This window comes from Phoca vitulina, unplaced genomic scaffold, assembly GCF_004348235.1.
Source record: "Phoca vitulina isolate PV1807 unplaced genomic scaffold, GSC_HSeal_1.0 scaffold17, whole genome shotgun sequence".
Taxonomy (NCBI): Eukaryota; Metazoa; Chordata; class Mammalia; order Carnivora; family Phocidae; genus Phoca; species Phoca vitulina.
The window spans coordinates 27,558,882-27,576,957 of NW_022589720.1; the positions used below are offsets into that span (position 1 = coordinate 27,558,882).

Consider the following 18,076-nt stretch of genomic DNA (forward strand, 5'->3'; position numbering starts at 1 on the left):
TGCCGTATTCCTGACCTTAGGGGGAAAGCGCTCAGTTTTTCCCCATTGAGAATGATATTCACTGTGGGTTTTTCATAGATGGCTTTTATGATATTGAGGTATGTACCCTCTATCTCTACACTCTGAAGAGTTTTAATCAAGAAAGAATGCTGTACTTTGTCAAATGCTAAGAAGCTCTATCTCTTAAGAGAAAAGGCATTTGTCTTGTTTTGTTTGTTTGTTTGTTTTTGTTTTTTTGAAGGCATCTGTAATTGAATTGTAAGACATGTAGAGTCTACCAAACTGGGAATATATGGGGCACTTCAGGCCATGCCGATGTTGGTTAAGTTCTAACAATCTATGAGATCAAACACTGGATTGTGTGTGCTTTCAGACTAGTACCACCATTCTACAAAAGCCACATTTGGATGTCACTACTAAATATCACTGGCATAATACAATGTTTGCTTGTTAGCTGGATGTTGTGTTAGATAGAGGCACTCATATTTTATGGACTGATGAATATCTCCCAAGACCCAGATTCTGGTTATCCAAGTTGATCAAAGTAAACCATGCCTGCTCTTCTTTAAAAGAGTGGATGAGGAAGCTCTCTTCCTCACTTGGATCCTTGAAAGTGGCAAGAAATGAGAATGAAGTACATCTGCTTGAGTCCAAGGGTAATCATGTACACAGAGTAAACAATTTGTTGAGAAAACTATGCAGCTCCACCAGCAGCAGCATCGAACCCCTTGGACAGTGTGACAATCAGGGAGGGAATCTAATGAACTGAACACATGATCTCACACTTGCCCCTGAAGTGTGCACATCAGCCTACATTCAAGCATACTGTTCCCAAGCAGATGCTGTCTGTAAATGCTCATGTTGCTTTTAGCCATGGTTAATAACAGGGGGATGAAGGGTAATGACACATTAAAGCTTGGGAAACAAAAAGGATATGACAGACTGGAAGTAACCAGAATCAGAAGTCTAGGTAACCATGAGGTGCCTACAACATGATATAGAGAACCATGTGAGTGGTGATCCAGGCTGGTTATCAGTGTGTTAGATCCATGTAATTTGTGAAGATAGGAAGAATAGGTGGATCCTATGATCCCAGGAATTCAGAATTCAGTTTCCAAAAAGGTCAGTGTAAATCAATTAATGAAAACGGTGCTGGTAAATAGGTTTGACTTTCAACCAAGGGCAGAGGCTGTTTACACTGTTGTAATTTCATGGTCCCTGTGTGTCGGTAGACAAGAATTCACAGGGAGAGGTGGACCCCTAGGTGTTGGTGGATCTTGAGTCTTGTATCTTCTCAAGTATGCATACTGATGGTATTTATGCAGAGACTATTAATATTAAGATAAAGACATATTAATAATTATTATATATAGGGGTGCCTGGGTGGCTTAGTCAGTTAAGCGGCTGCCTTTGGCGCGGGTCATGATCCTGGGGTCCTGGGATCGAGCCCTGCGTCCGGCTCCCTGCTCGGCAGAGAGCCTGCTTCTCCCTCTCCCTCTGCCTACCACTCTGCCTGCTTGTGCTCTCTCTATATAAAAAAAAATAATAATAATAATAATTATTATTATATATATATATGACAGTTTCCATTAATCAAGTGCTAGTATCATGGAGCACATCTACACAGATAAAGTATCTCATTAAAGCAATAGTTTGAACCAGGTGATACTTACGTAGTATTGCCTATGCTAAGGCATCAGAGTCTTGAAACTAATAGTCAGATATCTATTTATAACAATACCTGAAGGAGTAAAAATGATACATTTTATTACATGACTTTTCTCTAATAAAATTTTATTATAAAATTAACATAATTATATATAACAAACCATGTAAAATAGGGATCTGATAAAAAAAATCTAGTTCCTCTTCACTAATGAATCTCTTTAGCTTATTGTAGTTAAGCTAGCAACCTTCATTCTGGTCTGAATTTCCCTTTTTCCAGTTCTTCTGACCTCCTTTTCACTCATCATGTTCTTATTCCAACCTGAGATGATTACTTTGACTTACCCTATCGTGGTCTTTACTAGAAACTTTATCAACTGTATTTTTAAGATGATTCTGCAAAATGTGTTCCACCAAATCCTTGATCCCCTTATCTCCACAGGTTAACCTAACCTAAACATTCAAAGAAAATGTTCTCTGCATGGCCAACATTCTATCCCATTGTGTTTGGCCACATTCTACCACTAATTCAGTGATGGAACAGGGCTTTATTCTGATCCCTTTGAGAAGAAGCGTGCCTCTCAGATTGGGGTGCAAGCTGAATGTGGTTTCTCCTGTTGGCAACCCTCCTGTGTGACACTATTATGTGCCTCCAACAGTAGCCTGAGAACCGCTTAGTTAAGCATTTAAAGTGCACAGTCACATAGGCTACTCACACAAGCCTTTCATTCAATCTTTGCAGCAGCCCTGTGAGATAGATATTATGAGGGAATTGACAAGAGTACAAAACAAGTAAGTAGCAGAACTATTATGGGAATCCAGGTCATCTGATTTCAGTCCCAGAATGGTTCCTTTAGAACAGACTAAATGACTACACTGCACAAAATCATTAGAACATTGGAAACTTTCCACTTAAAATTGGCCTTGGACTTAAAGCCTTTTTAATTATTTTTTTGTTATTTTTTTTGGTGTCTTTCTTTTTTTTTTTTTTTTTTTATTATGGTCAGTTAACCAGCATATAGTACATCATAAGTTTTTGATGCAGTGTTAAAACTTTTTTTTATTTTATTTTTTTTAAAGATTTTATTTATTTATTTGAGAGAGAGAATGAGAGAAAGCACATGAGAGGGGGGGAGGGTCAGAGGGAGAAGCAGACTCCCTGCCGAGCAGGGAGCCCGATGCGGGACTCGATCCAGGGACTCCAGGATCATGACCTGAGCCGAAGGCAGTCGCTTAACCAACTGAGCCACCCAGGCGCCCAAAACTTTTTTTTAAAATAACATAATTTCTCTGGTTTGTTTTTTAATTTGATTCATTTCTGATTGGCCACATTACATAAATCACTTGTCTAATTTAGAAGTATAAACGATTCCAATGAATGAAAGCAGAAGCAAGCAATAAATTCTAATTCAATCAATGATTATGGAAAGCAATTTAGTATTTAGCTAATTTTGAACAATGCCTATAATTATTATGCACAGAATTGTTAGAAAAACCAAAGACATTAAAGTAAAACAAAATAAATTTTACAAAGAAAAGATAGTTTGAATAGAAGTAATAATCAGATACAATTATATTTATTTAGTAATAAATTCCACCAATTTTAAAGGAAAACCTATTATGAATACTTTGGGGGATTTTTGTTTATTTGTTTCAAAAAGCATTTGTTTACCTCAGGATGTTGTCATATCAGAAATACTGTCACCAAATCAGGCAACTCTTCTATAGCACTTATCAAATCTGTCAGTTTATATTCTGAGCAAACATTTTTTTGTCAGATAATTGATAGATATTGAAAGAATACTGAGAAAAAGAAATGCAACAACATAGGCATGTATTTATTAATATATGACAGAGCATATATAAAAACATGTATACATTTATATATGACCTAGCATATATGAATATTTATGCTGTGTCACATAGAATATATATTAATATAAGTATACAAATATAAAGATTTATATCCTGATGTGTAGTCAGAAGAGACATTACTTTCCTTCTCAAAAAATTTAAAAAAGAAAAGGAGGTAAGGCAATTCAGATTAGCAGAAGTTGAAAAATTGGCCCGTGTTTTGTGAAGAAATACAATGACCTTTGTCTTTTGTTTTTGTTCTGTCTTTGGTTTTCATGAGAGCCTGTGTTGTTGAGGAAACTCATTTACTCCCCCAGTGGATATTGCTCATGTTTTTCTGTCCCAATTATTTGGACTAAGAAGACTAAGTTAAGGTGGTTGGGGGCAAGTTGACTGGGGGCAAGTGATAAAATAAAAAAAAAGTGCTAATAAAACGGATCATAAGAATTGGGGAAGACTTAAACATGATTTTTAAAAAAGCTGATATATCTTGAATTCATAATGTTCTGGACCACTGAAACAACGTATCAGAGTGTTTTGAAGTTTGAATAGTTAGATAAATAGGTTGCATGTACTAATTCCAAATAATCTTTTTTTTTAATTTAAATTCAATTGGCCAACATTTAGTACATCATTAATTTCAGATGTAGAGTTCAGTATAATTCAAATAATCTTAAAATAGATCATAAATGACATATATTTCTAGTCTTTGTAGATTGTGGATGGAATATTTATATAATAAAATTGTTCCCTACTTATGTTACTAAATTTTTTTATATGCACCAAAGATAAATTTTTAAGATCTTTAAGTGACTTCAGAAAAATACTATCTTACTTGTTTCCAGTGATTTGTATATAAATTAAACCCTAATCTTATCTGTTTTTGTGTCTTTAATTGTTTTTATTATTTTTCATTATTATTACAGTGATGTTATAGCAACTTTGAACACTTTAGAAAATACAATAAAGCAATGTGTTAATTTACTCTCCCACCAGTATTGAATGAGAAGTATGACTAATTTTTTTGTGTTAGGCAAAATATGATGCATCATTGTTTTATTTGGATATCTTTATTTCTGTGAATTTGAACATTGCTTTAAAAACTCATTGACCATTTTATTCTATTTTGGGTACTGACTGTTCATATTCTTTGTGCCTTTTTTTTCTGTTGGGATATTTTTCTTTATCTGATTACTTAGAGCTGTTTATAAACTAAGACTCTTAACCCTTTGTCAAACATATATATGTTCACAGACATTTTCCTTTTGTTCTTTATTTTTAAGTTGTGTGTAGGTATGTTTATGTGGGGGGGGATGTATAGAACATTTTATTTTTATGTAATTAAATTTATCAGCCTTTTCTTTTATGGTTTTCATGCTTAAAAAGACCATCCTGGAACATATAAATATTCATCCAGATTTTGGTGCCTTCATGATTTCTTGGTTCCAGAATCTATTTTCATGAAAACTATAAGGATATCCAAGTTAATTTTTTTCAAATATGTGGCCATAAGTTATTCCAGTACCAGTTATGAAATAATAATCTTCTCTGCAACTGTGAAATATAAACCTTATTATGTACTAAATTCCTACTATACTTAGATCTGTTTATAGAATTTATATTTTTGTGCATTGACTAAACTTCTTTCTTTCTGAAACTCATTTTTTCATTACTGTATCTTTTTTTAAGTTAAATTACATTAGCCAACACATAGTACATCATTAGTTTCAGATGTAGAGTTCAGTAATTCATCAGTTGCATATAACACCCAGTGCTCATCACATCACGTGCCCTCCTTAATGCCTGTCACCCAGTGACCCCACCCACCTCCCCTCTCACAACCCTCAGTTTGCTTCCTGTAGTTGTAATCTCTCATGGTTTGCTCCCTTTCTGATTTCTTCCCATTCAATTTTCCCTCCCTTCCCCTGTGATCCTCTGCGCTATTTCTTATATTCCACATATTAGTGAAACCATGTGATAATTGTCTTTCTCTGACTGACTTATTTCACTTAGCATAATACACTCTAGTTCCATCCATGTCGTTGCAAATGACAAGATTTCATTTTTTGATGGCTGAGTAATATTCCATTATATATATTCCATATATATATTGTATATGACTGATACGTCATTTTCAAATATCTCCTCCTCTACTCTATGGTCAAATAATCTTCAACAAAGCAGGAAAGAATATCCAATGAAAAAAAGACAGTCCCCTCATCAAATGGTGTTGGGAAAATTGGACAGCCACATGTAGAAGAATGAAATTGGACCACTTTCTTACACCATACACAAAAATAAACTCAAAATGGATGAAAGACCTAAATGTGAGACAGAAATCCATCAAAATCCTGGAGGAGAACATAGACAGCAACCTCTTTGACCTCAGGCTCAGCAACTTCTTGCTAGACAAGTTTCTACAGGCAAGGGAAACAAAAGCAAAAATGAACTATTGGGACTTCATCAAGACAAAAAGCTTTTGCACAGCAAAGGAAACAATTGACAAAACCAAAAGACAACCTACAAAATGGGAGAAGATATTTGCAGTTGACATATCAGATAAAGGGCTAGTATCCAAAATCTATAAAGAACTTACCAAATTCAACACCCAAAAACCAAATTATCCAGTCAAGAAATGGGCAGAAGACATGAACAGACATTTCTCCAAAGAAGACATACAAATGGCCAACAGACACATGAAAAAATGCTCCACATCACTTGACATCAGGGAAATACAAATCAAAACCACAATGAGATACCACCTCACACCAGTCAGAATGGCTAAAATTAACAAGTCAGGAAACAACAAATGTTGGCAAGGATACAGAGAAAGGGGAACCCTCTTACACGTTGGTGGGAATGCAAGCTGGTGCAGCCACTCTGGAAAACAGTATGGAGGTTCCTCAAGAAGTTAAAAATAGAACTACTCTACAACCCAGGAATTGCACTACTAGCTATTTACCCAAAGGATACAAATATAGTGATCCAAAGGGGCACCTGCACCCTAATGTTTATAGCAGCAGTGTCCACAATAGCCAAACTATGGAAAGAGCCCAGATGTTCATCAACAGATGAATGGATAAAGAAGATGTGGTACATATATACAATGGAATATTACTCAGCCATCAAAACATGAATCTTGCCATTTGCAACAACATGGATGGAACTAGAGGGTATTATGCTAAGTGAAATAAGTCAATCAGAGAAAGACAATTATCATATGATTTCACTCATATATGGAAATTAAGAAACAAAACAGAGGATCATACGGGAAGGGAGGGAAAAAAATAAGATGGGTCAGAGAAGGAGACAAACCATGAGAGACTCTTAACTATAGGAAAGAAACTGAGGGTTGTAGGAGGGGTGGTGGGTGAGGGGGTAACTGGGTGATGGCATTAAGGAGGGCATGTGGGATGTGATGAGCACTGGGTGTTATATGCAACAGACGAATTACTGAACTCTACCTCTGAAACTAATGATGCACTATATGTTAATTAACTGAATTTAAATATAATAAAATTAAAGAAATTTTTTTTAAGTATCCTTAAAATCTCTTGTTTCTTTCATAGTATGTTACAAAATTGATACTTGCTATTCTTCACCTTTATTCAGAACTAGTAGCAATTTCTGTATTGTGATTAGTCTGGACAAGTTCTAGAAATATTATCAATAAAAAGTAACTTGATAGTTTTGCTCTCTAAACATTTCCATTTTTATGAGTTCCTTCCTCATTTATTTATTTAAAATTATTTTTTCCTATTTTAATGCTTAGTTTGTTTTCCTTCTTTTTTATTTTAGATCAGGCATTTTATGGGACTATGAACTTTCCTCTGAGTACAGTTGGATCCCATCCCATATTTTTAATCTATTGTTTTAATGTTCTTTTTGTACATTTATATTTTTAACTTCTTCTTTAATCCAAGAATTACTTTACAAGAATGCTTATAATTTTTAAGTATTTATATTTCTCATATCTTTTTAAAATTGAGTTCTAGATTATTACAGAGAATGTGGTCTGTAATTTGTTTGTAAACCTGTAATTATTTGATCATTTCAGCAAGAAACCTGAAAAAACTGGGAGTCAAATGTAATAGATTTAGAGGGCATCATATCAGGCATGAATGTTCTCTTTTATCTTTCTTACATTAAAATATCTTAAAATAAGCTTAGTGTTTACATAAGATAGCAGATAAACTATTATTCTCTTTTATCTGTTTACTGAGGGTAGCTTCAATTTAAGTGTCTTTATGCTCAACCTGAGTTACAATTTGTCTCAACTCAGTATGCCTACTTTCATAAACTGTTAAGGATTTTTACTTTTCCATAAGAAGCTCATTTTTCTGCTCTCTAATATGAACATATTATTTATGTTATTACTCATTTATGTAACATAATTATTTAAAGTATTACTTTTATTTGCTATAATTTGAGTTTATTTTCAATATTAAAAATTTTCATATGCCTAAATTCCCACTTTTAAGAATATTCTGTTTTGTTTGTTTCATTGTTATTTTGCAGAACATGGTTGGAGAGTGGGCCTTACCAGAAGAAATGGTAGAAAATTTACCACCCTCCAACAATAGCATATTGGGTCACGTGATTCACAGATTAGTTGAAAAATCTCATCCTCCTCAAGTCAAGTCAACAGTATCAGAATTACCTTCATTTGCTATTAAAGGGTGCTTACTGGGGAAAACATTTAGTGGAAAAACCACTGCTCTAAAGGCTCTACAAAAAGGTAGAATTTCTTCTTTTTTTCCACTTATTGGATTCTATTTACATTGACTGTAGCTGCAAATGACTATGTCTGTAGACAACATACATAAGAATCTACTGATATGTTGGGAAACTCTGTCATCAAAAATTTTATACTACAGTGATCATATAAAATTACTTGTCCAAGGCAGACACTTTTAGGATTTAAGAGTCATAAACTGGCACTGTCCCAAGCAAACCTGGATATATGAATATGCTATATAATGGTGTGCATAGTCTTGAGAAATAACAAGTTATAAACTTTCCTCATAGATTTTATTTACCTACCAATGAAGGGGGAAATTAATAATTTATAACAAATACAAAAGAAATCCACTTAAAATTATGAATGTATTAATTCTTCACATCCATTGAGTTCTGTCTTTTTTATGAACCTTTGGCTTTTTCTTTTGAAGCTCATTCAGTTAGAAGCCCAGGTTTCCATCTGTTTAATTAGTTTTTATTCAGTTATACTTATTTTTTACTGTTTTCACTGGAAAACACAATTTGCAGAGACTAGTCCATTTTAAACTATTCCAAGACAGACAAGGGTAGATCATTATTGAGATGTTAAAAGGACCTCCTTGAAAAGCAGCTTGACAAAGGCACAATGAGATACCACTCCACACCCACTAGGATGGGTGTAAATAAAAAAAAGGAAAATAACAAGTGTTGGTGAGGAAGTGTTGGTTGGAACCCTCATACATATGTTGCTGGTGGGAATGTAAAATGGTGTCACCACTATGGAAAGCAGTTTGGTGGTTCCTCAGTAAATTAAACAAAGATGGCCCCAACAATTCCATTAGGGGATATATACCCTCAAAGGAGTGAAAACAGGTGTTCAAAAGAAATCTTGTGCAGGAATATTCATAGCAGCACTATTAATAGTAGCCAAAATGTGGGGACAAAATCTAAATGCCTGTCATCTGATGAATGGATAATAAAAATGGTATTAATCTATATAATGAAATATTACTCAGCCATAAAAAAGGAGTGAGGTACTGATATGAGCTGCAACACGGATGAACCTTGAAAACACAATGCTGAATGAAAGAAATGAGACATGAAAGGCCACATATTGTATGATTCCATTTATATGAAATGTCCAGAATAGGCAAATCCATAGAAACAGAAGACAACTTAGTGGTTATAGGGACAGGGATAGAGAGATAAGGAGTGAATGCTTAATGGGTACAGGGTTTTCTCTTTTGGTGATGAAAATTTTTTGGAACAAGATAGTGCTGATGGTTGGACAACATGAATGACGTAAATACCACTGTGGTGTATCATTTACAATGGTTAAAATGGTTAGATTTATGTTATGTGAATTTTATCACAATAAAAAAAAATAAGTGGCTTGATCCAAAAGACAGTTGTAGGAGGCCCTAGAGACAGTGTTATTGGATGAAGCCAGCACAGAAGGATAATTATGTCAATTTCCTAAATGAAAAGATATTAATAAAATTGTCTTTTGCACTTTAGACTTTCCTATTCAGATACTTTCTATTGACACTCTTGTCCAAGAAGCTATCAAAGCATTTCATGACAATGAAAAAATCAGTGAGGCTCTACAAATTGAGAAAGAAGCTGAAGAAAAGACTCCACCAGTTCTGCAAGAGAAGAGCAAAGAAATCCAGGCAAGTGTGACTTTAGTTTTCTTTTCTGCTCCTCATAGTCTAGAGATTTGAAGCTGGATAGAATCTAAGAGATCTTCTAGACCAGAGGTTAGCAACGTTTTCTGTAAAGGCCCAGAGAGAAAATATTTTAGATTTTGTGGACCAAGAGGCAAAATCAAGGTTACTATGTGTGTATTTATAATAACGAGAAAGAAAATTCCTCCCTGCCATCCCCTAGTTTGCCTGGTGGGTCATCCAGGATGGTTGGCCCACTTCGTGCCCAGTTACCATCAGCTGGAGACAGTCTCCTAAAGAAAGAGCCACAGGCTGGTAGGACTGGTAAGGGGGTGAAGGGGCTGAATTGCAAGGGATTGGAGGAGGGTGGGGTATGAGTGTTGGAGGGGGGACTTCACCAAGTCATTAGCTCCTGGAGTGATATTTCGTCACTGAGACCCTGGCAGTGGCCAATGGCAGAGTATCCATTGCATAGTTAAAGATCAGTGCCGGCTTTGGGCAGTGGCTGAGGCAGATGCTGGAGCAGAGCAGAGAAGGGGCAGAGGGGGATGCCAAGCTTGGTCCCCTGGCTCACAGTGCTATTCCGCAGAGGGATGCCCAGGGACCATATAAAAAAACAGTTGGATGGCTGAATGTGATCTGTGAGGAGAGGGGTGGTGGAGAAGGGAGAGGTCTTCCTTGTGGTTTACCTGTGTCACATTCCCATCAATATTGCATCTTGCTACATTATTGCATGAAGATCCTAAGGCAGAAAATATGAAAATGTGGCCCCACCTTGAGAATCATAATGCGGTCCAGCACCCTCATTTTAAAACGGAGACAGTAGAGGTCCTAAGTATGAATTGGTTTGCTTGGGGTCAGAAGGCTTGTTGATGAGTGTTTTGAGTGGAAACCCAGATTCTAAATCCAGCATTCTTTCTCCTGCTTTATGTTGTCTCTGCAATTGAATAAATTAGCAGAGAATCTAATCCAGATCATTTGCATGGGCTGCAAGATAAATACCACTTAACTACAAATTATGAAAATAACTGGGAGAAGGGGCGCCTGGGTGACTCAGTCGCTCAGTTGGTTAAGCATCTTCCTTCGGCTCAGGTCATGATCCCAGGGTCCTGGGATCGAGCCCCACATGGGGCTCCCTGTTCAGTGGAGAGTCTGCTTCTCCCTCTCCCTCTCCCTCTGCTGTTCCCCCTACTTGTGTGGGCTCTCTCTTTCTCTCTCTCTGCTTGTCCAATAAGTAAATAAAATCTTAAAAAAAAAGAATAACTGGGAGAAGTGTGGACTGCCTCTTATTCTGTATTTCAATCAATTGGATGATAGATCATGTACATGTTTTTTCTTTATTCCCTTATGGCTATGACTGACAGCTCCAGGATTGTTCTTTCTAAAATGGTTTTCCATAAAATCTACCTCTTTCTCAGGTTTCACTGTATTTTAAAAATAGCAGTTGCTGTATTTTACGTAGAATTAAAGGTCATTTGAAAGACAGAGTACACAATAGGTTACTATTTCTGTAAGAATAGTCATCAAATTTTACTTGTTTTCAGAAATCATTCAGTTCTTCTTAATACCAATGTTATTGATAAGATAGTGTAAACCTTACTTGTAGAATAAAATGTTAAATATTATTGAAATATAACAATGTTACAATTCCTGTGTGTGTGTGTGTGTGTGTGTGTGTGTGTGTGTGTTTTCTCCCCAAAGGATCTGCGGAATGTATCTTCACCTTATCCAGCTTCAGAGGAAGCATTGCCAGAAACAGAAGATAAAACTATACTTAGTAAGTGAGATGTCAAAACAAATCACCCATTATTTACATTACATTAGATAGGCAGACAGATAAATAGTTAGTGCAGGTGTATGTGAGCACAAACTTGCTTTCAGGGAAAGAAGGGGGAGTTTTACATAGTTGTCTACCTGGCCATTTAACAGAGAGAGCAAGATAAACACAGAAGTCCCTAACCTTTGTCTACAGCTAGGGATAAGAGATGAATGTTAAGAAGGAATCTTTCTATACTCCTTCAAGTAGTTGCTCAGTTTTGTTGTGCTTATGGTAACAGTCAGGAGAAATCCTCCCTCTTCCTGGCTTTGCAGGGAGACGGTATTTTATTGTTTCTTCTTGCCTGTGCAGATGTGGGTGAGTGGTACTGTTGGGGCTCCCCGCATGCTGCTGTGCTGTTCACTGTGTTGAGGGAGGCTGCAGGGTCTGGTCTCTTGCATCCACCTGAAGAGTGGTTCCCTAGATAAAGTTAAGTTTATTCCCAGCCTTGAGCAAGGCACATAAATAGAACCAAATCCTCCAAACCTAATGAAAAGTTATCTCACTTGGGATCTGGGTTCTAGTCTTTCAGATGCTTTTTAGAAACAGTGAAGGAAAACAATGTTAAATCTTAAATGTCTTTTCTAGCTATGCTAGTGAAGGCTTGCCGTATTTAATAGTTTCCTCATATTCTAGCATAAAGTTCAGATCCCCCCGTGCCAACGTCATTATCACCATCACCCCTGAACAGTGTGGTGAGTGTGCAGGTCTCCTAGAGCAGCTGAGTTTTCCATCTTTTAAAAGAGCATAATCTGTCCCTTATTTTTGTTATGTGTTTCATACAAGATAATTTTAATTGACTTCTAAACTATTTTAAGTATTGTATGACATATTTTATTACAGAAGTCCAGTTAATTATAAATGGACTCTGAAAACTTGCTTTTTTCTGGAGATTTTAACTAACAACCCTTCTGATTTCTAGAATTTTCTACTTTTACACATGTTTATTACCTATAACTTGATAATTTAGGAAAATAAAAATTAATGAATTAACATTTCAACAAATTTTCTTGAGAAACTTGGCTAGTTTTCTGAAAAGAAAACCTAAACTGTATTGAAGTACTTCTAATGATACTATTATCGGTGAGCCATAATGGAATGAAGGAAGTAGAAAACGCCAAGCCACATAATGGCTGGATTTTAATGTGGTGGAAGAAAGGTGAAGCCGTGCTGTGGTGATCCTTCCTCTGAGCATCTCAGGCATGGCTGGACCCAATAACCCATCTGTCCAAAGCCATAGGTGATCAAATATTAATATGGTTTTAGTGGTAAATACTGGAGTTTGTTCTTACCACTTTTTCTGTTAATAGGTACCGATACAAATAAAACTATAAACGTTGAAGAAGTCAAATCAAGTGATAGTTTCTCTGAAGTAAGTACTATAACCTAATTTTGGCTACTAGTATGTTGAAATAGGTCATGATTCATAGTTTCTTGATATGTCTTCAAATGGAATGAAATAGCAATGTGCCTCTCTTTGTTTTAAAGTAAATGTGATGTTGGGGCACCTGGGTGGCTCAGTCGGTTAAATGTCCAAGTCTTGATCTCAGGGTCATGAGTTCAAGCCCCACGTTGGGCTCCACGCTGGGCTTGGAGCCTACTTAAAGTAAATATGATGGTAAAATATTAGCTAAATCTAAGTTACTTAATTTTCTTTAAATTCTTTATCTCTAAAGTGGTGGAAATTGCTATTCAGTTTTGCCAGGTAAGAAGGTATATACATGCTTTTTTAAAATTTTAGTCTTATGTCAAGTTTATATTTATGTATTTTTCTTTACCACTTAATTTATTACTTTTATTTCCTTTCCTACTCTCTTTACCTTTAAATAATTTTTTTTCCAGAATTTCTCCTTAGACTTAGTGGTGACTCTACAGAATTTTGTAGTAACCCCTGAAAGAAATATTTATATTTCACTGACTATTACTTCTAATGGAAGCTAACATTTCTTCATATAGTATTGCTTTTCTGTATATGGAGATATCTTTTTGTCATCAAATAGAATGTCCAGATTAATCAAGTGAGATTTTATTTGCTTTATTTTTATTACATTTAATTACTTTTATTATGCATTTTGCCTTGGGAAAAATTTTATTTTTTTTTAATTTTTATTTTTTATGGGGGACAGGGGCAGAGGGAGAAGGAGAAGGAGAATTTTTTTTTCTACTAACATCTTTTTTAAAAATTTTTTATTTAAATTCAATTTAATTAACATATACTGTATTATTAGTTTCAGAGGTAGAATTTAGTGATTCATCAGGTGCATACAGCACCCAGTGCTTATTACTTCAAGTGCCCTCATTTAAAAAAAAAAAAAAAGATTTTATTTATTTATTTGTCAGAGAGAGAGAGAGAGAGCACATAAGGAGGGGGAGTGGCAGGCAGAGGGAGAAGCAGGCTCCCCGCTGAGCAGGGAGCCTGATGCAGGACTCGATCCCAGGACCCTGGGATCATGACCTGAGCCTAAGGCAGATGCTTAACCAACCGAGCCACCCAGGTGTCCCATCAAGTGCTCTCCTTAATGCCCATTATCCAGTTACCCCATCCCCCCACCCAATCCCCTCCAGCAACCCTCAGTTTGTTTCCTATAGTTAAGAGTCTTTTATGGTTTGCCTCCCTCTCTGTTCTCATCTTATTTTATTTTTCCTTCCTTTCCCCTATGTTGATCTGTTTTGTTTCTTTAATTTCACATATGAGTGAAATCATGTGGTATTTGTCTTTCTCTTGCTGACTTATTTCGCTTAGCATAATACCCTCTATATACCACATCTTCTTTATCCATTCATCTGTTGATGGACATCTGGGTTCTTTCCATATCTTGGCTATTGTGGACATTGCTGCTCTTAACATTGGAGTGCATGTACCCCTTTGAATCACTATGTTTGTATCCTTTGGATAAATACCTAGTAGTGTAATTGCTGGGTCATAGGGTAGTTCTATTTTTAACTTTTTGAGGAACCTCCGTACTGTTTTCCTAGTGGCTGCACCAGTTTGCATTCCCACCAACAGTGTAAGAACATTCCTGTTGGGAGAGAGGGAATCTTAAGCAGGCTCCATGCCCAGCAGAGACCTGAACTCGGGGCTTAATCTTACGACCCTGAGATCATGACCTGAGCTGAAATCAAGAGTCGGATGCTTAACTGACTGAGCCACGCAGGTGCCCTTAGAAAATAATTTTAAATTTCAAATATTTTAGATTTCAAAACTACTTAAAGACAGAAAATATTTTGGAAGGATATATACCAAACTATAAATATGATAGCCAATGGGGAGGGAAATGGGCTTAGAGATGGTGATAAAGGGGAATTTATAATTTTTACTCCATGTATTTGAAATATAAATTAACAGAAAGACTAAGTGTATTTTTATATTTGTCTTTATTGAGTTACAAATCCTCCAAATTCCATATTCACTTCAAGGGCACACTTTTTTTGCGTGTGTGTGCACTGTTGTAATTATTTGGAATATATCAGTGAATAGAAATGACAAGATTGCTGGACCTTAAGGAATTTACACTCTAATATAGAGAGACAGATAACAAACCATAAACACAGTAAATGAATTATATGACCCATTAGATGGTAATGAACCAGGAGGAAAGAAAATGTAGAGTGGAGTAAGGGGTAAGAAGCACAGGCTAAGGCCAAGGAGGTGGGGAAAGAGGGAAGGTTACTGTATTAAATGGAGTAGGCCTCCTTGAGAAAGAGAGGTTTAACCAGATTGAAAGAAGATTGAGAGAACCTGCCAAGTACATCTGGGGCATCATTTCAGGCAGTAAGAATAGCTGGATGGCAGCCATGAGGCAGGAAGATGCCTGGCCAGCAAGGTGGGATAATAGTAAGGCATGAGGTTAGAGAGATGAGCAGGAAGGGAGAAAGATCAGGTCAGTCCTATAGGCATGATTAGGACATTTAAAGTAAACAAGGAAACATTACAGGGTTTCGAGTAGAGATCTAATATCATTTAACTTACAAAATACTCACTGGTGGCTGATTTAAGAATAAACTCTAGGGAATTTCCTGTTGATAGAGCAGCTTTCTTGGACTAGTCCTTCTTCAGATAACATAAATGCTGGACAAGATAGAAAAGCGAATTATTTGAAGGCCAAAAGCAGACCGTAAAAAACAAAGCAGCAGACAGACAAGCAGCACCAACCAGCAGAAATTGTATGAAATTGGATCATTGAGTGAAGGGAACTTACCTGGGCAAGAGCCATGCTCGTACAGGTTATCCCAGAGACACATCATGTCTGCGCAGCATGAGAGTGACTAGAACTCAATCAGAAATCTTCAACAGCTTCGATTGAAAGTATTAGGAAATGAAGGTTGGGGATGTCAGAGCAGCTGAAAATTGAGAGGAAGATCTTGGAAAGGAGAGAGCCACAACAGAGGAGCCTCAAAATCTGCATACACATTTCCCCTAAATGCTTGGCTGCCTCCAGAATTGCGCCAGATGATCAGTGTCTTCACCAGAGAACATGCCCATTTAATTTTTTCCCCCCAAGTATCAGATTCTGATTTTTAAATCAGCTGCACTCTACCATTCATTGTTTATTTTCACAGCTGACTGTGCGTGCTCGGCTTGGTGCAAAATCAGAAAAGTTGCTGAAGAAAGGAAAGAGCATTTCTGACATGTTGCTAGTTAACATCTTGGTAAATGCTATTAAGTATGTATTTTTTAATCTACTAATATATTCTTTATCAGATAGAAGTATATAAAGAATTATATAGAAATGTTTTTTTAACATCTAATAAATACTACTTGTCTACATAAGAAAACATACAGCAAGATGAAGATATGTTTTGTGATATACATTCATATATTTCACTTCCCCCACTTTACCAGCCTTGACTTCACTCATGCAGATGTGAATACAGGTCAGGTTCTATTCCCTGCGGGGAATTCAGGGAAAAGTTAGATTCTTGGAAAAGCCAAGGGACACGTTATAGAGCAGAGAGACCCTAACTGTGTGGTCACAGGCCAGTGCCCTTCCTTGTTTTATGTTTCAGGAGGAGGAATCCAAAGGCTGGTCAGTGCTGGATAGGAAGGCAATGAGAAAGGAGAGGTTACACAGGCGAGAAGGAGATTCTATTGTTTAATATGAGTTCTAACAGAAAGAAATGAAGTCATAACTTTTAATCCAAAAATCAGAATCTCAATTTTACACAATTAGGGATTTAGAAGAGCCGAGTTGAAGTTTCTTCCCTTTTCATATTGTTTTTCAATTTAAAGACTTCAAATAATAATTTTGGAGCTCTTATTCTCTATGGAGGATGCTGCCCTGAAAGCAAAACCCCAAGAAATGCTTCTAACGCTCCAGCAACTTATAATCTATTTGAGATAAGGAAGACTCATTTGAATTTTTCTCATTCAAGAAATACAATAATTATTAATTTTATAGCGAAGTGAATGAGAACCAGAGGAGTTCAGATTAGGCAGTTATGGCTCCAGGCTGGATTGGGGGGAATAAGAGGAACTCTCCAGGTTGGCAATGTGAGTATCTACTGTGTGCTAAGCTCGGTGCTGGGTTTTTAAAATGAATCATTTCAGTTTATCCTTATAACCGCCCTGTGAGGTATGTTATCCCACGATGTGTAGATGAGAAATGGTTCAAAGGAGGAACTGCCTATGAACACAGGCTAGAAAATGCAACACATACTCACCTAACAGTGAGGAGATCAGTTTGTTTGAAGTAAATAGTTCGAGACTGGGAAAGACAAGACATTATAGGGAAGTAAGTTGTGGCCAGTTAGTTTTAAATACCATGTTATGGCCTCTGGAATAGATTTGGAGGGCAGCAGGGACCTACAGAAAGATTTTAAGCAAAGGAGTGATTGTGGTACATTAATAGGCCTAATTTTAGCTGTAGAGTAATAACATTTGTGTGGAAGGAGCTTACTGTGGAGTTAAAGGAAAGGTAAAGGCAATTTTCATTGTATTGTTACTTCCAAAGGACTTGTATCTATCAAAATGTTCATGGTGTGTCCATTTTCAACTTAGTGAGATACCTGTGGATCAAGGATGGGTCTTGGATGGTTTTCCAATGACGTTAAACCAAGCAAAGCTTTTGGAGGAAGCTCTCACAGGCTGCAGCAGAGAGGTTCTAGAACTGGAGGGAAAGAGAGCACAAATATCCACGTTGGCTATTGATCCTACAACCTCCAAAGAAGTGCCTCCTCTGCCTTCTGCATTTGATTTTGTCATGTTATTAGATATTTCAGATAATTCCTCGCTGGATCGCATGAATGACACAATGAGTAAGCTGGACACTTTTCCCTTTGTTTTGATATTCTTTTTTATAATTCAAAGCTCTTTGTTCATTCCTTCTTTGACTGAATCAGTGAATACTCCCATTTA

The 18,076-nt window shown here is 36.4% G+C and overlaps 1 protein-coding gene across 1 annotated transcript in view; it reads left to right on the forward strand.

Moving 5' to 3' along the window:
- Positions 1 to 18,076, forward strand: part of SPEF2 (sperm flagellar 2) — a 165,936-nt gene that overhangs the window by 54,034 nt on the left and 93,826 nt on the right. The window contains 6 exon segments of the mRNA XM_032415247.1: positions 8,038 to 8,257; positions 9,757 to 9,911; positions 11,607 to 11,682; positions 13,032 to 13,093; positions 16,282 to 16,385; positions 17,720 to 17,976. Coding sequence (XP_032271138.1) covers positions 8,038 to 8,257; positions 9,757 to 9,911; positions 11,607 to 11,682; positions 13,032 to 13,093; positions 16,282 to 16,385; positions 17,720 to 17,976 — 874 coding nt within the window.